This window comes from Pituophis catenifer, unplaced genomic scaffold (genome assembly GCF_029215685.1).
Source record: "Pituophis catenifer annectens isolate HBS135680 unplaced genomic scaffold, rPitCat1.0.hap2 SCAF_2, whole genome shotgun sequence".
In the NCBI taxonomy this organism is placed as follows: domain Eukaryota; kingdom Metazoa; phylum Chordata; class Lepidosauria; order Squamata; family Colubridae; genus Pituophis; species Pituophis catenifer.
Genome location: NW_027256882.1, coordinates 97,636,980 through 97,659,205, shown reverse-complemented (window position 1 = coordinate 97,659,205; position 22,226 = coordinate 97,636,980). Strand labels below are relative to the sequence as shown.

The 22,226-nt window shown below is 40.3% G+C and overlaps 1 protein-coding gene across 1 annotated transcript in view; it reads right to left on the bottom strand.

The window, feature by feature from the left end:
* CSF1R (colony stimulating factor 1 receptor) overlaps window positions 1-22,226 on the bottom strand; it is a 60,765-nt gene that overhangs the window by 26,113 nt on the left and 12,426 nt on the right. Inside the window, exons 4-8 of the mRNA XM_070934391.1 lie at window positions 21,648-21,779; window positions 4,584-4,835; window positions 2,589-2,864; window positions 1,872-2,014; window positions 168-333 (exon numbers count right to left, since the gene is read on the bottom strand). Of these exons, the coding sequence (XP_070790492.1) occupies window positions 168-333; window positions 1,872-2,014; window positions 2,589-2,864; window positions 4,584-4,835; window positions 21,648-21,779 (969 nt within the window). The remainder of the gene's footprint in view (window positions 1-167; window positions 334-1,871; window positions 2,015-2,588; window positions 2,865-4,583; window positions 4,836-21,647; window positions 21,780-22,226) is intronic.

Genomic DNA, 22,226 nt, shown 5'->3' with positions numbered 1-22,226 from the left:
ACATTCCATATTTCTATCCATAAAAGCCTTCTGGTCATCTAACACAATATAAAATCCCACAGAAACTGAAAGAAGACAACATTATTTATAAACTGGTGGGATGTTTTGGATACACAGAATCTATTTTTATTGATGGGTGAGGAGGTTTTCCCTGTGTTCTTACCTACCTAGCACCTGGAGAGTAACCGAAACATTTACATGTAATTGTGCAGCTTCCCCAAGGCAAGTATATATTCCACTGTCTTGTAACTGCACTGCTGGAATGAATAGGCTGTAATCAGTGGCGTATGACTGAGATAATCCGGTATCTAAATCCATTATATTCCAGCTGGCCTGTGGTAAGAAAAGACAGATATAGGGCTGATTGGGAAATATGAGCTCTAATGCTCATTGCCATTATCTCCAATTAAAACTTTACCAGACTTTAGAGCAGTGATTCTCAATCTTCCTAATGCCACGACCCTTTAATACAATTCCTCATGTTGTGGTGACCCCCAACCATAAAATTATTCCTAAAACCATTGAAAATATGTGTTTTCCGATGGTCTTAGGCGACCCCTGTGAAAGGGTCGTTCGACTCCCAAAGGGGTCGCGACCCACAGGTTGAGAACCACTGCTTTAGAGCTTTTCCCACCGGTCCTCCACTTATATTTTGTTAATATCAGATGTTCATGCTATTTCATGATCATATATATTTAAGATTATGCTACCCTGTTTTCCCGAAAATAAGACATCCCCTGATAATAAGCCCAATCGGGCTTTTGAGCGCATGCGCTAAAATAAGCCTCCCCCTGAAAATAAGCCCTCCCCAAAAATATTTAAATGCAGAGCTGGAAATCAGGTAAGATGGCAAGAGGAACCCCATCTTGCTCCATGCACCCCAAAATAATAAGACCTCCCGGAAAATAAGGCCAAGTGCTTATTTCAGGGTTAAAAAAATATAAGACAGGGTCTTATTTTTTGGGGAAACACGGTAGTTCCTAAATATTAAGCCATGTGAACAATGGGTTCACACCAGTATTATTTAAATATAAAAGTATAAGGTAAAAGTAAAGGTTCACCCGCACATGCGTGCTAGTCATTTCCAGCTCTAGGGGGCAGTGTTCATCTCTGTTTCTAAGCCGAAGAGCCAGCACTGTCCAAAGACATCTCCATGGTCATGTGGCTGGGATGACTAAACAGCGAAGGTGCACAGAGTGCTGTTACCTTCCCACCAAAGTGGTCCCTATTTTTCTACTTGCATTTTTTATCTGCTTTCAAACTGCTAGGTTGGCAGAAGCTGGGACAAGTAACGGGAGCTCACCCTGTTATGCGGCGTTAGGGATTCGAACCGCTGAACTGCTGTCTTAGCCACTGAGCCACCGTGTCCCCATATAAAAGTATACTTAAGTATAAAAACTCTTTTAAAAGCAATTAATGTAGGTGAAAAGAAAGAAATAAGATTCAGCAGTACATATATTTGATGCAGTTGAAGCAGCTTTCTTCAGTTTGAATCACTGAGGACTACAACTCCCAACATCCCAGCCAGTCAATAGCCTCACGATGCCTGCACCTAGCCATGATGATGCCAAAATGATGACACATGTGTCATTTTGCAAGCGCCGTCATTTTTTAGTTGTATGTCATTATGTTGCACCCAACTATCTAAGGAGCAGAGTTTTCATTGTGACATTGCAGCACATATTAAATCATTGGATGCCCATGAATGTCTTGTGGGTTAGGGATAGTAGACATTGTTGTTCAATAGCTCCAGAAGACTGGTCTAAGTCCTTGCATGAACTGGCTTATACAAGCCACAAGTAACTCTGAGCTCATTCAAGACAAACAATGCAAGCTAAGGCTCACATCCAAAACCCTTAGAAATGACTTACATTTGCAGTAAGGGGATAGATCCATTTGCCATTATATTCATGAGAGTGATATTGTACTCTGCAGGAAATGTTGAATGGTTCTCCTTGTAACCGCAGATGGTTTGCTAGTCCTCCAATAGTAACTGTCAAAAGCTGATCGTTGTCTAAGAAAAGTCAGAAAAGTCTATTAAGAGTCTGTTAGAAAAGACTGAACAAGAAGGCTTGTCAGTCAAACAAACCTAATATCTTCATCTTTTCTTATATTATCCCTTTGCTATTTCTGCTTAATGGCTGAGTATTTTTTTAAAGCTCCTGATCCCTTCACCATCTTTTATGTTGTCCCTTTCCTATTTTCTGCTTGATGATGATTTATTATCCAAACCTTTCAGTATCTTTTTCAGCAATATTGACACAATGGATTGAAAAATTATCATGGAGAGGATTTCCCATTTTACTTTACATTATTTCAAACCAGTTTGGCAGTGACAGTAAAGAACAACCAGTGTACTGAAGCAGCTCTTCATTCTCCTGCCAGGATGGACAATTGTTCTTTGTTGATTAATATTGATCCAGCACTGCACAGCAAAATGAATATAGAGAATTTGGAATCAACCTCTCCACGTTGAAAAAATGAACCACATGCACTGAAGCACTTTTTCTAAGTACTGCCACAACAACTATCCCCAAAGGCTTGGAAATACATGTTCAAGTCATGACAAAAGAGCAGTTCCAACCTACCATAGACTGAAAGGATAATTCTGCGTGAAATCACCCACTTTCCTTGAACCTGGGCTTTACACTCATAGAACCCTTTATCACTCAGCTCTACTTTGTGAATCCACATTCCTTCCTTAGGACTGAACGAGACTCTTGAGTGAACTGGAGAAGAATCTTTAAGGAGGATCATGTTGCCTGTGAATCCTGGGTCAGCAATCAGGCATGGAATCAAGGCATCCCTGCCCTTTTCCACAGAAGGATATACATCACTAAGGCCACACCATACCAAGTCAGGATCTGTAGAATAAATATGCTATGAAAAATAGCTGGAATTAATCTGAATTTTTTTTTGCCTTAACCCAGCATAGACTCTAGAACAATATACAGATATTAATTATAATAAAGGTAATAACAGGATCCAATTTGGGTCAGTCACCAGGACCAAAGGTTTAGTTTTCTGGGCTTTTGGACACATGCTGGAGCCCATCCTCAGGGAACTGAGGGAACTGCTCTCTCACATTCTATTGACCCAGATTGGATCCTGCAATATTATCCTGCAACATTATCTGGGGACACATATATTTGCCTTCATTTGTAAAAGTAATAACATAATACATACAGTAGCCATTCAATATCATGTAGCTTGACTCCACCAATATTTGTAAAACCAGTCTTGCCTCAGGAGGGCAAGTCGTTTCTCAGGAGAAGAGCTCCTTCTCATTGTGACTCATGGGAGGAAAGGATCTTCAGCAGGTCTCTGTCTCCCTCATAGAATGGATAGGCCCTAAATTGGTCCCAGGCTCCAAGACTTACAGGGCTTTATATGTCATAATTAGCACCTTGCTCAGAAATGCATAGGTAACAGCTTCAAATCAGTAGAGCAATGTAGTGGTAATACATATTACAATACCTATAGTCTCTGTGAGGTCTTCAAGGACAAATGTCGTGGACATGGCCACCATTTGCTCATCAAGCAGGAATTGAGAATCCAGAGTCATTTATTATATACTATCAAGTTAATTATGACTCTTTAAAAATATCACTAGATTTTTCCCTAGGATAATTTGCTTGACAACCTTCAGATTTTCAGGTGATGAATCTAAAAGGGCTCCCAAATTACAGATGTCTTCTCTTTGAGACACAATCTGGTCAAGAATTAAGGTTGATAATGTCCTTGGATTGAAGGCATCTGAATTAATAACTTGCCTCCAGAAGTTGTGAATGCTCCAACACTGAAAGTTTTTATGAAGAGATTGGATAACCATTTGTCTGAAATGGTATAGGGTTTCATGCCTGAGCAGGAGGTTGGACTAGAAGACCTCCAAGGTCTCTGTCAACTCGTTCTGTTCTATTCTATTCTATTCTATTCTATTCTATTCTATTCTATTCTATTCTATTCTATTCTATTCTATTCTATTCCTTGAAAGGAGCTAATTTCCCACAGCTGAGCTGGACAAGCTTGCAGCAGGGATTTCCCATGATTGCTTTGTGTCATATATGAATTTTTTTTTTTTGGTATAGTTAAGCCTTGCTGAAAAAAAAATACACAAAAAGGGGGTCAGTTTCTAATCCTGCTGGCCTAGGTTTTCCATCTTCCACCAAGTGTCTTTACTACCTGATGGAGCAAGATGCTAACATATATACAGCAGGCTTCACACTCCACACTTTACAACCCCTCCATATTCTGTAAAAACACTGTCAGCTGACAGTGGAGGTATTTATTTATTTATTTATTTAATTTATATACCGCTCTACTCTCGAAGGACTCAGGGCAGTGAACAGCCAAACAGTAAAAATACATAGATACAAAATTTAAAAACAAAGTAAAATCGAATTAAACAATTTGGCCCAAACAAATTAGAACCCCAGTCATTTAAAAACTGATTAAAATTTGCATAATTAAAAAGAGGGAAAAGATTAGGTATGGGGAACACAATTCCCAGTCAGTGTTTATTTAGCATATGCAATGACTTATTTTCAGAGCATATGAGAGATAATAAGGAGAAATCTGGTTACCTGTCACAGCCACGTATATAGTTCTAATCCCCTCTTCTGGTTTGTTGATATATGCACACTGGTAGCTTCCCATCTGGTTGCAACTAGCATTAGGCATGTAGAGGGTTCCATTGTCATACACCATCAGTGTGGACCCATTCTGGATACTGATCCACTCAACAAGGAATTTCCCTGAGCAAAGTAATGTGACTGAGTCTCCTTTCTTCACTCTCAGAATGTCAAGATTAGGATGAATAGTGGGAGAAGCTGATCCTAAAATGAAGAAAAAAACTGATATTGTTTTTAGTGATTTTGCAATTCTTCATTCTGAGAAGTACGTGAGGGTGGCTGGAATGCTATTGTACTCATATAGACACACAGACACAATTTGGCTGCCCTCCTCACAATAGTGACTGTGGGTAGCAATCAAGGATGAAAAAACAACAACACCCAAACTTAAAAGCAATGTCTCATGAGGTAAATGATCCAATCCTAAAATGACATTAACAGCCAAGCTTCCTTAACCTTCTGGGGACACAGTCAGGTCTTCAGAGTGTTACAAAAGGCTAAAAGGATCAGGGCCATCTGAATCTCTGGGGCATTGTTCGGTCACAAAGCTATAGAAGGCTGTAGACATGACTGATTATAGGAGATTTGTCTGAGGGAAATTTTGAGAACAACTGACCAGTCTAAACCAATTACTGTCTGAATGAAATGTGAACATGCCATGCCACCTACCTTCAACACAACCATTCTGTATTAGCAGAATTACCACATTTGGAAGACATTTAACCATGTCAGGGTCAAGATCAACTGGAAATGCCAGTTTTAAGATAGGCAGTGCCATGGTGGCTTGCTTCTCATAGGCACAATTGCTCCACCACCATAGAAGAGCAGGTATCCCCTGCAGATCTGTGATCAACCTGATCTTATCAATGTATCCATTTAATTGAAGCTTGTTGTGTGCTGGCATCTTCAGGCCAGCAATGACTTTTCCTCTAGCAAGCAGTTCCACACGTTGTCCAGTTTCATCTTTCTCCTTCTTGTCTTATTTTATTTCTCATCTTTGTGAACTGGCCCCTTTTTGATATGGCCAAAGGATATGGTCTACAGTTCCTGTGTCTCTTTTCTTTTGGTCAGTCTGTGGGGCTCCTTTTGCTAGATCTCTGTGAATACATTAGTTATTTTGCTGTCCCAGCTATTGCTTCTTGCAAATTCACTTCTGCACCCTACCTCAACTTACTATCCCTTGTATGTTCTCACATAATAGTGCTGGTTGGATACTAGAGATAGGAAATTGCAAAATATTATTATCTACAGTACTTATGTCCTTATTTTTTTTTTTTTACCAAAGAAAGCCAATGGTCATTATTGGTATTCTTCCAGTGGATAGAGCCATAATCTCATGCCTTTTTGTGACAGTTACATGTCCAACCACGATATAGGGATTCAGTTCTACAGTTCAGTTTCTTTCTTCCTTTTCTTAGAGAAAAGGAAAAGGAGAAATATTCTGTTTGCTCAGATAATTTTTCTATTCCCATATGGGAATTTTTCTGTTCCCATATGGGATTTCTGCTAATATATTTTGGATATATCTGGTCCAAATTCAGGCTTTCTTGAACAGCTTGAACAGTTCTGGGCTGCATAAACAGAAGGATAGAATCAAAATCACGTGAAGTGTTAATACCACTTTATAATGCCTTGGTAAGGCCACACTTGGAATATTGCATTCAGTTTTGGTCGCCACGATGTAAAAAAGATGTTGAGACTCTAGAAAGAGTGCAGAGATGAGCAACAAAGATGATTAGGGGACTGGAGGCTAAAACATATGAAGAGCAGTTGCAGGAACTGGGTATGTCTAGTTTGATGAGGCTAGGGGAGACATGATAGCAGTGTTTCAATATCTCAGGGGTCACAAAGAAGAGGGAGTCAAACTATTCTTCAAAGCACCTGGGGTAGAACAAGAAGCAATGGGTGGAAACTAATTAAGGAGAGAACCAACTTAGAACTAAAGAGAATTTCCTGACAGTTAGAACAATTAATATGTGGAACAACTTGCCTGCAGAAGTTGTGAATGCTCCAACACTGGAAATTTTTAAGAAGATGTTGGATTACCATTTGTCTGAAGTGGTGTAGGGTTTCCTGCCTGGGCAGGGGGTTGGACTAGAAGACCTCCAAGGTCCCTTCCAACTCTGTTATTCTATTTCTATAGCAAAGTTTGTTTCATGAAGGAAGAGACATCAGAAAGAAAACAATTACGTTTGAAATAACTTCATTATTTTCAACAGCCTTCTTAAATTACGAATTTGGCTCTGTTGGTCTGAGAGATATGTGTAGCCTACATTCTTTAAGATCACGTTATTTCAGACATATAGATAGAGCCTATGGTTCTGAATAGAATATTTTTGTATATATATATTTTTTTTGTAAAAAAAATTGTCCCAAACCTCTCTCGCATTTCTCATACATACGCAGACATTCTGTATTTGGGCTTCCCAAACTATTTGCTCTTTGTGTCCGGAGAATTTTTGCATTTCCAGAACTTGCCAAAGCCCAAAAATTTCTGGAAAAGAGCTTAATGTTTCTAATCTTTCAAAGATAAAAAGCGTCTGAGGCACATTCTTTTGTGCTTTATTTTTTTGCTTGCAGCTGTTGGCCAAAGGTTAAATGAAAATAGAAATAGTCCATTAAAAAAAAATACGTCCTATCTGCCTATTTTCTTTGCATTTATTGGCAGCTAGACTAAGCTGATAAATATGCATTTGGGATGGAACACTAAAAGACATCCATTATATTTAAAGTAATATTTCTTAGAAAATGGACAGGAACAAAAAAGCCTCACTTCTATGCTCTATCTTAACTACATCTTAAAAAGAGGGGGAGATGCAAGACTCCAGAAACAGGAAGTTCCCTTTATCTCTCAAAGACAGAGACTCATTTAACTATTGACAGGCTAGGTGAGAAACAGACCTGGGGGGGGGCAGTCTGGGAAGACCCTTCCCTTTATCCAAGTCTTGTTATTTGCCCAGGTGTTCTAAACAGGGGCAAAGAGATGCACATGCTCACTTGGGCAGGCAAAGGGGAAAGCTCTTGTAACGGATGGCTATATACTGACCAGTGGTGGTATTCAAAATTTTTTACCACCGGTTCTGTGGGTGTGGCTTGGTGGGCATGGCAGGGGAAGGATACTGCAAAATCCTCAGTTCCTCCCAATCAGCTGGGACTCGGGAGGCAGAGAATAGATGGGGGCAGGGCCAGTCAGAAGTGGTATTTACTGGTTCTCTAAGCTACTCAAAATTTCTGCTACCGGTTCTCCAGAACTGGACTGAACCTGCTGAAACCCACCTCTGATACTGACCCTTTCTCTTTGCGGGTCTGGCTATCCCTACTCCCCAGGACTAGGGGAGTGGCCAGGATAGCAGGACTAGAGGACAACTCTGGGACAATCCTGGTCAAAAGCTGTACAGATCTCCAGCAGGTCTGGGGCCGTTGATCTCGCTCTTGCGATCCGGCGAGATCTGGCCATGAATGGTGTGAATGAGTTTTAATGTTTTTAATTTTTAAATGTTTTTTATAATGATTTTAAATGCATTGTGAGCCGCCCTGAGTCTTCGGAGAGAGGTGGCATACAAATTGAATTAATAAAATAATAAATAAATAAATAAATTTGCTTGATAATGAGAGATGGAACAATCAAGGGGAATCAAGATGGGGAATCAAGAAAATAAAATAGTTATATATTTTACTATTACTATTACTATTACTATTACTATTACTATTACTATTACTATTACTATTACTATTACTATTACTATTACTATTACTATGCTGTGGTGACGCAGTGGTTAGAATCCAGTATTGCAGGCAAACTCTGCTCACAGTCAGGAGTTTGATCCTGAACAGCTTAAAGTTGACTCAGCCTTCTGTCTTTCTAAGTTTGGTCAAAATGAGGACCCAGATTGTTGGGGGTAATATACTCAGAGAATGCTGTAAAGCAGCGTGTCCCCCCCCCACAACCTTTCTGGCTACAGGGACTGGTCTTCCATGTTTGGGATGTGTGTGTTGGCTAGGGAATTGTGGGAATTCAAATCCACGTATCTTAAAGTGGCCAAGTTTGAAAAACATTGTTTTAAGTGTCCCATAAAAAGATAAAGAAAGGAAAACTGAAATTGTATACCGAGCATTAAGAATGAAACAAAATACCAGATTCCAAAATATCAATGACAACTTTCAATGGCTGTTAAAGAAGAAACAAAAGGAAGAAAAGGTTTCAAGTTTTTTATAAGAGCCGAAAGACTATTCCTCCCTCCCGCAAACACACACTTTTTTTTTGCAGCGTCAGTGATTTTTTTGATCGCCACATATATTTATAAGAAAAAGATGGGGAAGTGAGAAATATTTCAGTGACTCAGTTCTGCTGAGGAAGGCATCAGAGAAAACAAACTTTTTAATCCCTTTCAGCAACAGAGGAAACACATTGAGACTGGTGGTCTCTGTCCTTCTTCTGTGGTTGTCTCCCCTGCCTCATCCTCCCCTCCCCATTTTAACTCTTCAATTTTGCTGTTCTTTCACTTCTGTTTTTTTAGTACTTGACTGGGGGAGCAAGTGGGGTGGGATGGGCCTCTATGACATGCTCATGGCAGTCCCCTGAAATGAATTCTGCTATTACCTGGGACAAGGGGTGGGTGTGTCCCCATAGATTTCAGGTCTTTAGTTTTCTTTTTAAGTGTTTAAAAGGTTTTTTTAAAACAGCTGGATCTTTTTATTATTTATGTCCATATTAAGCTTTGACTGCATCCTGACATGTCCTAAGCTTTTTTGATGAGAAAAGTAAAACACGTAAGTTACAATTATTAATTATTTTTTTTAAAAGAGTGAATAAGTATGAGCATTGACCAATGTGTAAGCTCTGATTCACATAGTGTCAAAGAGGACACAAAAATTCCCTAGTTTAAGTTCTGCAAAAACAAAATTTCTCAGTTTAGTTTTTTTAGTTTAGTTTTTATTGAATTTGTATACCGCCCTACTCCCGAAGGACTCAGGGCGGTGAACAGCCATAAAAATAAAACATATAAATACAAAATTTAAAATAGAGATAAAACAAATTAAATAAATTTGGCTGAACCATATTTAAAACCCCAATAATTTAAAACCGAATTTAAAATTCCCATTTAAAAACGGAGAAGTTTAAGTCAGGCCGGCTTGCTGGAATAGAAACGTCTTAAGCGTGCGACGGAAGGTGCGCAGATCCGGAATCCTCCGTATCTCGGGGGGGAGCTCGTTCCAGATAGTAGGTGCCCCCACAGAGAAGGCTCTCCCCCTGGGGGCCGCCAGTCGACATTGTTTGGCCGACGGCACCCGGAGGAGCCCCTCTCTATGGGAGCGTACTGGTCGGTGGGAGGCTATTGGTGGTAGCAGGCGGTCCCGTAGATAACCAGGTCCTAGGCCATGGAGCGCTCTAAAGGTGATAACCAAAACCTTGAAGCGCACTCGGAAGACCACCGGGAGCCAGTGCAGCTCGCGCAGGAGGGGCGTTACATGGGAGCGCCATGCAGCTCCCATAATTACCCGCGCGGCCGCATTCTGGACCAGTTGGAGCCTCCGGGTGCTCCTCAAGGGGAGCCCCATGTTAACTACTTAACAACCGGTTCTACGGAAGTAGAATCCCACCACTGGGTCTACCCATTTATTTTTGCAGGCACCGGTCTACTAATTTGTTTGCTTTTAACACGGATCAGCTGTAGGGCAGCCCTTTGAAGTCCCTCCGCAAGAGTTTAAACAATTTTTTTCCCTCTAGCCATCAGCTGGGACTCAGGAGGCAGCAATAGATTGGGGGTGGGGCCAAATAAAAGGTAAGAATAATCTGGGAGGTGGGCGGGGGGGAAGAACTGGTCTGGTGATGTCATATCGTCACCGCTACCGGCTCAGCCGAACCGGGCCGAACAGGGAGGAACCCACCACTGGTTCTACTTATCTTTACTACTGGTTCACAATGGGGCCAAGCGTCAGAATGTCATGGCTGCAATCCAATGAAAAAAAATGTGGTTTTAATGTGACACTTATCACTTAACTGTTGAGTCAATCCCAGTGAGTTCAATGGATTGAGATGAATGGGGCTGTGTAGCTAGTTGGCCTATTGAAACTGAGCTTGCTGAAATGTGCTGATGGATTAATAAAGAAATATTTTGGAAATGTTTTTCTGAAAACAGGATCTAGACTTGGGTGAGGCAGCTTTTGCAGCAGTTATAAGTAGGCCAGAATTACGCCTCCTCTCTTGGAGAAAACATACATTAATACTAAGGTTACATCTTGTTACATCTTGATAATCTGCTTGTGTCTTGCTAGAACCAGACCAATGTTAATTGTACTATTTGCTGACATATAAAATGAAAAAAAACTCCTTAAATAAAAATTACCCTGTCTGATAGTTTTCAATTGAGTGAAAATCAATGGTGGTATTCAGTCAGTTAACACTGGTTCGGGTGAACCGGTTGTTAAATTACCCCTCCCCCCTGCTATCAAAATGGATCCTGGATGCTGCGCTGCGCTGCAATGAAGAAATGGGCAATGGAGTGGCCAGTGCAAGGGAAGGAGAAGGCTGCTTTCCCTCTTTCTTCTCCCTGCTCCTTTTCCTTCCCTTGCGCCAGCTGCTTCGTTGCCCATTTCTCCATTGCAGTGCAGCACCCAGGATCCACTTCAGGGGTGGGTTCTACTCAGGGGTGGGTTCTAAATTTTTTTACTACCGGTTCTGTGGGCGTGGCTTATTTTTGTGGGCGTGGCTTGGAGGTCATGTGACTGGGTGGGCATGGCTAGCTGGTCATGTGACTGGGTGGCCATGGCTATGTGTATAGGGACTACTCAGAGGGCTGAAAAAAGTCATTTCTGACAGGTCCTCGCACTTTTGACTGGTCCTCACACTTATGACCATCCTCACATTTATGCCTGTGCAGCATTCTTAACAACCATGTCACTCATTTCACAACTGCTTCTCTTCACCATGGTGACAAGATAGGGCAAAAAAATTAAAACAACCCTTCCCCTTTAAGAAAGTCAAGCAAAAAAATAGCCTCCGGAACCGGAAGTGACAGTAAATCTAGGCATACTGCCAGAGAGGCAGTTTCTGTAATAAAGATTAGGCTAGGAAACAACACCAAATGTTGTAATTAATCCTTACAGGATTAACCCTGTAAAGTGGAAAAAAACAAAAGGAGATTTCTTTTAACAACCGGTTCTCCAAACTGCTTAACTACTTTATTTATTTTATTTTTTATTTTACTTCAAATTTATATACCGCCCTTCTCCCTAGGGACTCAGGGCGGTGTACAGCCAACTAAAAACACATAATACATAAATTAAGAACAGATTAAAAGGAAATATCTCAATTTGGCCCAAAATTTAGAAAGACAAACGAGTTTAAAATCATTTAAAAGGATTTGTTAGGCCAGCCCGGCTTGTTGGAAAAAGAAAGTTTTAAGGGCATGGCACGGAGGTCTTGGATTCTCCTTATCTCTGGGGGCAGCTGATTCCAGAGGGTGGGAGCCCCCACAGAGAAGGCCCTCCCCCTGGGGGTCACCAGCCTTCATTGCTTGGCTGATGGCACCCCGAGGAGGCCCTCTCTGTGGAAGCGCACGGGTCGATGAGAGGTCGTCGGTGGCAGAAGGCGGTCTCGAAGATAACTAGGTCCTATGCCATGGAGCGCTTTAAAGGTGGTAACCAATACCTTGAAGCGCACCCGGAAGACCACTGGGAGCCAGTGCAGCTCGCGCAGGAGCGGTGTTATGTGAGAGCGCCATGCAGCTCCCATAATTACCCGCGCGGCCGCATTCTGGACCAGTTGGAGCCTCCGGGTGCTCCTCAAGGGGAGCCCCATGTTAACTACTTAACAACCAGTTCTACGGAAGTAGAATCCCACCACTGGGTCTACCCATTTATTTTTGCAGGCACCGGTCTACTAATTTGTTTGCTTTTAACACGGATCAGCTGTAGGGCAGCCCTTTGAAGTCCCTCCGCAAGAGTTTAAACAATTTTTTTCCCTCTAGCCATCAGCTGGGACTCAGGAGGCAGCAATAGATTGGGGGTGGGGCCAAATAAAAGGTAAGAATAATCTGGGAGGTGGGCGGGGGGGAAGAACTGGTCTGGTGATGTCATATCGTCACCGCTACCGGCTCAGCCGAACCGGGCCGAACAGGGAGGAACCCACCACTGGTTCTACTTATCTTTACTACCGGTTCACAATGGGGCCAAGCGTGTGTGCTTGCTTTGCTCGTGCATGCATGTGCTCTTCTGCGCATGTGCAGAAGCGTTTTTATGATGTCAGGGTCAGTGGGCGGAGCCTCCCACCAGTTTTACTACCGGTTCTATAGAACCGGTGTGAACCGGGGGCAACCCACCACTGATCCACTTTGATAGCGTGTGTATATAATTTAACAACTAGTTTGCCCAGGGTCAGGTTGGCTGTCACGAAAGGTTTGTCCCACATGTATGGTGGAGTTGGAGGATGGGATGGGCCACGCCTCCCACGACAGCCAACCTGACCTTGGGCAAACTGGTTGTTAAATTTTTTGAACCTCACCACTGGTGAAAATGTCCTTTTTTGGTTGCCATGATATAAAAAAGATGTTGAGACTCTGGAAAGAATGCAGAGAAGAGCAACAAAGATGATTAGGGGGCTGGAGACTAAAACATATGATGAACGGTTGCAGGAATTGGGTATGCCTAGTCTAACAAAGAGAAGGACTAGGGCTGATGTGATAGCAGTTTTCCAATATCTAAGAGGCTGCCAATATCAAAGAGGTGTCAACCTGTTTTCTAAAGCACTTGAAGGCAGGACCAGAAGTAACGTATGGAAACTAATCGAGGAAAGAACCAACCTAAAACTAAGGATAAATTTCCTGACACTTAATCAGTGGAACAACTTGCCCCCAACAGATGTGGGTGCTCCAACAATGGAAGTTTTTAAGAAGAGATTGGACAATCATTTTTATGAAATGATATAGGGTTTCATGCAGGGGACTGGAATAGAAGACCTCCAAGATTCCTTCCAACTCTGTTATTCCGCTATTTTGTTTTACATGGCTAACTGGATATATTTGGTTAGTATCTTTGAATTGGAATTTTAATTAAATATCTTAGCAAGTAACACTTCCTTGCTTTCAGCTTTTGTTTGTTTGCTCTTCAGCCTGCTGAAAGCAACGTAGAATCATAGCATTGGAACAGTGGTGGGTTGCTACCAGTTCTACCCGGATCAATGAACCGGTAGCGGTGGTGGCGGGAGGCTCCACCCACCCATGCCACTGCGCATGCACAGAAGCATTGCACATGTGCGCAAGCGTGTGTGCGTGCATGAGCGAACCAGTAGTGACAGGTTTTGCAACCCACTACTGCATTGGAAGGAATCTTAGAGGTCTGATCCAACTCCCTGCCCAGTGTAAGGATCCTCCTACTGCCCTGGACATATGGTTGGCAAATCTTTTCTTGAAAACTTCCAGTGATGGAACAGTAAAAAAATTCTTATCTTTGGATACTCTTTGGAATAAATCCACATCCTCTGCCCTATGATATCCTTTCATGGTTTGGAAGTCAAGAACCAATTGGTCGAAGCTTTATAGTGAGGCATCTAAACCTGAAATAAGGAAGAATGTCCTGACTTTAAAAATTACTAAGGCATTGAACTGCCTGCTTCCTGAAGCTATGGATATTCCAGTCAACATGTGCCTGCAATTTTTTAACAGCCTGCTCTTCCATGCTCAGCATCCATTTTGTATTGTGACAACCAAAACTAGACACAGTATAGGTAGTCCTCACTTACTGACCACAGTTAGAACTGGCAACTCCGTTATTAAGTGATGTGGTGCATAAAGTGAAATATCTCATGACTGCCCTGAATTATGGTGCCTGATTCAGACAGACAAATTGTAAGGAGGTAGATTTTGGAAGCATCTCCTAACTGCAAGAACTGTTCCAGGATGTTCCAGAAATTTACTTCTCATCTTCTTCCACCGGTGTTATAGGTATCATTTCTGGTGCTTCATGTCTCAAAGGGTCACCAACTGAGAGAGGGATCCAGAAAAAGGTGGCTTGGAGGGATGAAAAATCCTGTTCAGCACACAATTTGCCTCCCATTATCAGTTATTCTTCAGATATTTCACAGAACTGCTTGCTAGAACACTGGAAAATTTGCCTCTGAAAACCAATTTGATCCAATACGCATCTGGGAATGGACCATCTGAATATGGTCCTGCAGAAATCATGGGTGGCTAACAATTGCAACGTGATCAAGGTATGATTTGACCATGGCAATGGTCATCACCTTCATTTCCACATCATTTAACATCTTCTCTGAGACAAAAATAAGGTCCAATAAATGACCACCTATATGTGTTGAGTTCAAGATTACATGATTGCTATGGAGTACATAAATTCCTGAGCCAGGATTCCTAGAACCCAGATCCCTCAACACCAAAATTTGTGGGTTCTCTGCCAATATCTCAGAGATCAATTCCCTGGGCTTCCAAGCTTGACTTAATTTGGAATTATTTTAGTTGTCTTAATGGAATTGTCTTAATTTGGAAGTATATATGTGAAGATGACCACACTAACACTTAGCTTTGTTTTATTTCCATGATATAATCACATAACCAATTCGGATATATCTCTATGACACCTACACGTTCATTTTATGTTTTTTTTAAATCATTGGGATTAGTGTGAGAAGAAATGAGAACACTAATCAAGCAGAACACAGATAATATCCAGGAGAAGAATACTGGAATATTTTGCATCATTTAAAATAGCTTCATCTCCAGATTAAAACAACAAATATTTGGTAGAGTTCTAATCAAATCAATACAAATAATCTACTCAGACAAGAATTTAAACAGAGATCATACTTGTTCATACATTAACAAGGTACCTTTCTCAAATTTCCATATTTCAATAATACAAGATTAAAAATAATCACCATATTTGCCAACTGTCAAAAAAATAGCAAGCATAGTAATTGAAATTGAAGTACGAGTATATGAAACCAAAACTAGCATAGATTGTTGACTCTAAATTTATAAATTAATCATGGCATAGAACATTTAGTGTTACTCGGTGTTTAAAAACTCAGGTGCATCTTTATTTGAGCAAGTTGAACGAAGTGCAAAGTCCAATCTGTTATATAAAATTTTAGAACAAATAATAACCAGAACCCTAAATGGTACCCTACGCATTCAGTTATTTCAAGTCCTATTTCTTTGCATATTTATTTTGCCAGGGAACACTTAATTCATTTTAAGATTCCATGGATTGTTGAGAAAAAATGACTGGTTATCTTGGAACCCTTGGTAAACTGAAGTGGAACAGAACAGTCCCCAATGGCTGCTTATATCATCAATAAGAATCATTTAAGTTATTTTTTAGGGAAATTTAGGGAAATTTGTTCTCGATTTCTTCAGCTTCCAAAAAGCTCTTGAGTTTTCAGACCAGTCCAGAAAATCACAAAGCTAGTAAAAACTGAATTTAGATTGATTCTTTGATAAAGAATTGAACAATCTGACACAGTTTAATTTTGAAATCCAACAAATATTTGGATCAGGATTGACACTTAGAATACAACAGATTAATTTGTAGGGCTATCATGTATAGCAGATAAAATAGAGCAGAGATAAAAAAAAACCCCTGGTAATATAAACTAGACTAGACTAGACTAGAGTAACAGAGTTGGAAGGGATATTGTGGGTCATCTAGTGCAACTCCCTCCTCAAGCAGGAGACCCTACATCATTTCTGACAGATGACTGTCCAGTCTCTTCTTAAAAGCTTCCAGTGATGAAGCACTCACAACTCAGAAAGGTCAGAAAATTTCTCCTTATTTCTAGGTTGAATCTCTCCTTAATCAGTTTCCATCCATTGTTCCTTGTTTGGCCTTCAGGTGCTTTGGAAAATAGGTTGACTTCATCCTCTCTATGACAGCCCCTCAAATATTGGAACACTCTATCATGTCAGCCCTGGTCCTTCTCTTCACTAGACTAGCCATGCCCAGTTCCTGCAACCATTCTTCATATGTTTTAGCCTCCAGGCCCCTAATCATCTTTTTTGCTCTTCTCTGCACTCTTTCTAGGGTCTCAGCATCTTTTTTATAGTGTGGTGACCAAAACTGGATGCAGTGTTCTAGGTGTGGTCTTACTAAGGCTTTATAGAGTAGTATTAGTACCTCACGTGATCTTGATTGAATACCTCTGTTAGTGCAATTTAGCATTGCATTGGCTTTTTTGCCTGCCGCCGCACACTGCTAACTCATATTTAATTGGCTGTCCACTAAGACTCCAAGTTCCCTCTCGCTTACTATTAAGCCTGGTTTCATCCAACCTTTATGTGTACTTTTGGTTTTTCTTGCCTAAGGGTAAGACTTTATTATTCTCTGCATTGAATTTCATTTTGTTAGATAACAAAATCAGTTTGCTATATTTGGAAAGGGTTATTAATGGTTAAGAACATCTTTGGACAGCAAATAAATAAGCTTCAAGATTTAAAGAAAACAATCTAATAAAACATGATTTTAAAAGACTCATAGCAGACATTTATATTCATGAGTATTAGTGTAACATATAGAACCTCTTCATGTAGACACAGAAATTTGGTGTCGGGGAGGATAATATTTGATTTAATGAAGATCAAATAACAAATATGAACTCAAAGAGAACAGGTTTGTGTTTGTGTTTGGACACATGTGTACATTTGCATGTAATCTTTTATCAGCACTGAAGTTGCTTTATAGGAAATATCCTAGAAAATGCTACCTAACTTTCCCCATCATCGATCAATTGAATTTCTGCATTTATTCTGAAGTAAGGTTTACTAGAACCTATTGTCAATTTAGAGATTTTGTACACCAGATTAGGATTATAGAGGTACACACACTAACTTTTTGGTGACAATCCCTCTAACGAATTCAGTAGCAGTTGTAGACTGGTACGAATTTTTGCCTCTGGGTCTTGAGGGAAGGCTTCCTATTGGCTTTTTTCTCCCCCCCCCCAAATCAACTGAATGGCAACAGGATATTTCTGCAAAGCAGCTATCATTTCATCATGTCCAAAAATGTTGTGGAGTTAGGTTATGATGGTGGAGTAAGATGGGAATGTAAAAAAAGTGGATGGGTAAGTAGCTGCTACTGACTGCAGAGCCAGACAGTTTTAATGCTGTCTTTGATTTTCTCCTGCCTTCATGTACACTGATATGGGAACAACATATCCTTTCCCATCCTTCAGCTTTCTCTATCCATCTGTCCATCAAATCTATTCTCATCACAGGTTTATCTATAGTAATAGCCATAAAAGATATTAAGTAGAGCTTATCTGAAGAGGAAGGAAAGATGGTCTGTGAGGTGTGAACTGGGCTGCCTTTCCAATACCTAGTTCCATAATTTTCACTTACACTGAAGTAAGTGTTAAGATATTCTCATTAAAAAGGAGGTCTTCGCATGGTCTGTTTTTTTTTTAAAGGCACACAATAAACCACGATTCCCAGAGATCACCCTATCTCTGATATTAAAAGGTGAAAGCTCCGAAATTTGGGATGAACAGAGGAACAAAATGTTTAAACTTTTTTTTTAAAGCCCATTTGTCAACCCTATTTTTGACTTTTAAAGCTTGCTTGCTGCCACAGTATCCTCTGGGAATGTGTAAAATTTGGGGAAAATTAGAGCAGCAGAGGGAATATGCTCTGTACAACATCTGTACAACAAAACTAGCTAGGCATGAAGGAAATTTCATCTCTTTCTTAGAGAAAAAGAATTGGGTGATTAACTTCTGAGTTTTCATCTTCTCCTTACAGGTCTGAGGAAACAAGCTGCCTAGAAAATGGCCAGCACCTGTGTTGCTGTCCGCCTATCTCTTTAAGCCCTCTCCCCAGCCAGGCCGGCAACCTTGATTATAAAAGCTGTGCTGAGAGACAGCTCAGAGTGCAGTTTGTGGGGGAGAGAGAATAAGCTTCTGTTTGTGTGTTTGTGGGGAAGTAAAGCAGCCAGAGAGGTATATTTTTTTTTAGCAATACTCAGAAGAAACAGGAGTAGTAGTTCTCAGAAGGAATAGTAGTTGCTGTAGGAATAGAAGTGGGGAAGAGTGGAGTAGGGGTGAGTAGTAGTGCATAATAGCTTATGAATGCTTGTGTGTGTTGGACCTATGTTGTTGTTGGCTTGTTTGGAGCCCACTGAAATGGGTATACTGAAAAGAACCCATGACAAAAGGGGGGAAAGCTGGGTAGAATATCTGTTAAAAAAAGTGGGGATAGCTAACTTAGGGTGGCAACCACACAAATGGAGATGGCTTAAACACAAGGAGTTCATTAAACACTCCATGAAAGGAAAATGAACCCTAGATACAAAAGTTATCAAACAAAAGACCGAACAAAGTTTGGTCCTCACAGAAGTCAGACTTTGCAGGAAATGACCAGCAATCCTGGCTATAGAAACTAGACCTCTTAACCAGAACCTACACCACACAGACATGGAAAAGAGGTAGAAGGGATAGATTCTCCCTTAGAAAAAACTACTACCTTAGGTATCCACCCTCTGCCTGTAGTTAAAATAAAGAAGATAGACCAGCCAGAAATGGAGCTGGACTCAGATACTTGGGCCAACGTCTCAGAAATGTTAAAGCAACAGCAAAATGAAAGGCTTCAACTAAAGAGAAGAGAGGCTTCAACTAACTAAAGCTATCCCCACTTTTTCCCCGGCTTTGGAGGGAGGCAGAAAGTAAAGATAAGCTAAGATGAGAAAACAGGCAAGAAGAGATGAAGGGGCTGATAGACTTAAAGGAGCGCTCAATAGTAAAAGGAAATGCTTTGACTAGTTAAAGAGAAAGAATGCCTTTGGAGGAAGGCAAGGAGTAATTCTATATGTTAGAATAAGAAAAGAGTGAACAAGAGATAAAAGAGGAATTGAGGGGGGCTGATAGACTTAAAGGAATATATCAACTAATTTGTGAAAGCCAGCTGGGTGATCTTGAGCCAGTCACTCTCAGCCCAACTCATCTCAAAGGGTGGTGATTGTGGGGAAAATAGGAGGAGAGGAGTGTTAGATATGTTCACTACCCTGAGTTGTTTGTGAAAATAGGGAGGATTCAAATAAAAAAAAAATCCAGGCTGATAAAGAAGACAGAGAAGCCTATTTTATCATGTTTGAAAGCCTTGCTACCTCTTGTAAATTCCCCGAGGGTGAATGGCTGACCAGAATACTCCATGTTTAACCGGAAAGATTTTGAGAGCTTGTAGTCTTCCACCAAGAGAAATAATGGACTACTCCCATATTCAAAAGATATTCCTATATAGGCATGGTATCATTCCCTACACTTATAGACAAAAGTTTAGGAGCTACACATACGGTTAGGAGCTACACATATAACAAGGGATTCATGAATTGTGGGCAAGATTGGAAGACATAAGCAGGAAATGTTTGAGGCTAGATGAAAGGGAGCAAAGAAAAAGTGATAGAAGTAATTCTGGAACAGTTTCTACTCTTAACAAAGTGAGGTTTTGAGTGCAAGAACACAGCCAGAAATGGATCAAAGGGCAGTAGACTTGGCACATTTTAAATAAAACATAGTACTTGATACTAATGCATGAAGATTGCAAAAATCAGTGGCAGCATAGCAAAATCAAGTGTGCAACACTCATCTCTATTATCTAAACCCAATTACTCTTATATTCAATTATATTACTAGTTTTTAGTTATGGTTGTTACCATTGATGCAACCCTATTGATATAAAACCAAATTTCAGTTTCTTCAAAGTACGAAAGAAAAATCTCTCTTGCCAATTCTAATGCCGAGTTAAACGAAGCTTTGCATGGAGTTTCAGAACATTGCCAAGATGGATCCTGGCTTACTTCCTTCATATTTTCAGTAACAACTGGCCTCTGGCTTTTCCACATCACTGTGTTGCATAATAGTGACCTTCAGTTACAGTTTGAAGCATATTGTCTTTTTCTTCCACCAAGCATGAGCATGAAATTTCTTCCTCTTGACTTTTGGAAACTAAAAGAAGTACGGTCAACTTTTTGTGCAGTGTGAATTTTTCCAGTTTAACCCCAGTGTGGCTGTAAACTTTTGATGCTGCCAATTTACTAGGGAGAACATACTTGAAAATTCACTCTTCTCCCTTCCCTTTAGTTAAAACATTTACCAGAAAAAGCAGACTAACAATCATAGTACAAGTTAGTTGTACCATTTATGGTGGAGTGAGAAACCTCCTGTGGTTAAAGCTTAAGAAAAGATTACAGACCTGCTTTGGTCAAGTAAAATGTTTCTAAAATTTATCCTTACTTTAAAATATTTTGATCAAATCTTCATTTAGATGCTGAAGGACTGATGAAGTACACTTAAAAATCAGTTATGAACTAAAAATTAAAATAGATACTTCTTGGTGGAGAAAAACTTTCCTCACTTCCAAATGGAATAAACAGATTACAGATTTTCTGAGCAGAAACTAATCATTTTTCCTAACTGAACCGCTTCAGCTTCTATGTTTAATTTGTTAGTATCCTAGTCAAAAAATTATCACTTGAGATTACAAAACAAAACACAAATACCCAAGTCCAAAGCTTATTTTTTCCAAAACGGGCATTGTATATAAACAAAATAAACATTACACTTGAATATTCAACACGTTAGTAAATTTATTCAAAAAAAAGAATGAAGAAAATGATCAGTTTTAAAAGTAAAACTGTAGGCGTTAATGCAATATTGGATGTATCAAACTGGCAACCATACCAATCAAAACAACAGATTTGGCTGACCATATAGTTTCCTTCAACAGAAATTTTAAAAACATGTTTTTATCCTTTATCCTTTTGCACTGCATGTAAAAACACCAAAGAACTGTTACTTTTCTAACCCAGCTTTCCTCATTTGGAACCCTCTAGAGATATTAGGTTGCAATTTCCATCCCAACAACCAACATAGCAAACGGCATTAAGGCTGAAGGGGACTGAAGAGAGTTGTAATCCATTATAGGTTGGTTGGTTGGTTACAGCTAGAAAAAGTTGCTGTTCTTCCCAGTTGCTACAGTTTACTGATGTGTGAATGGAATGAACAAGAAGACCTACCTTGCCAGATAGCTGCCGCTATCAGAACCAAAATAGGGCCCATTTGCCCTGGAGTGAAGGTATCCCACCCAGCACAAGTCAGGTGTGGTGTGCTAGGAGAACAGCGCCAATGCCTTGGCTCAGGGAATCTTCCTTAGTGGAAAACAAAGGATGAGGCAACAAAGGCTGCTAATCCTTCAGTTGTGTATTCTTTGTGCCTGGTTGCTTGTTGGAGGAAGATACTTCTCGTTTTCTGAAAAAGACCACAAGTTAGGAAATTTCTAGCTCCAAAAAAAGAACAAGCAAGAAAGAATGTGTCATGAACACTCAGTAGAAGGGAAGAGAGAGGAGGGTACAGCTCAAGGAGGCCCCATTTAAAATACTTTTTAAAAGACTGATTCAATCATGTTCCAATAGTACTGGCTTGTATTTGCAATCAGAAAAGATAATTTGTGAATGGCACCTCCTTTTCAGGCACTCACCTAGAGACAATATGCAGCCGAGGGGGGAGGGCATGTGTTTATCTGTGCAAAATGTGTCTACTTGTCCTGACCTAACCATCATATGTTCAAGAGATCTGAAAGCTCATGATTGTTCATA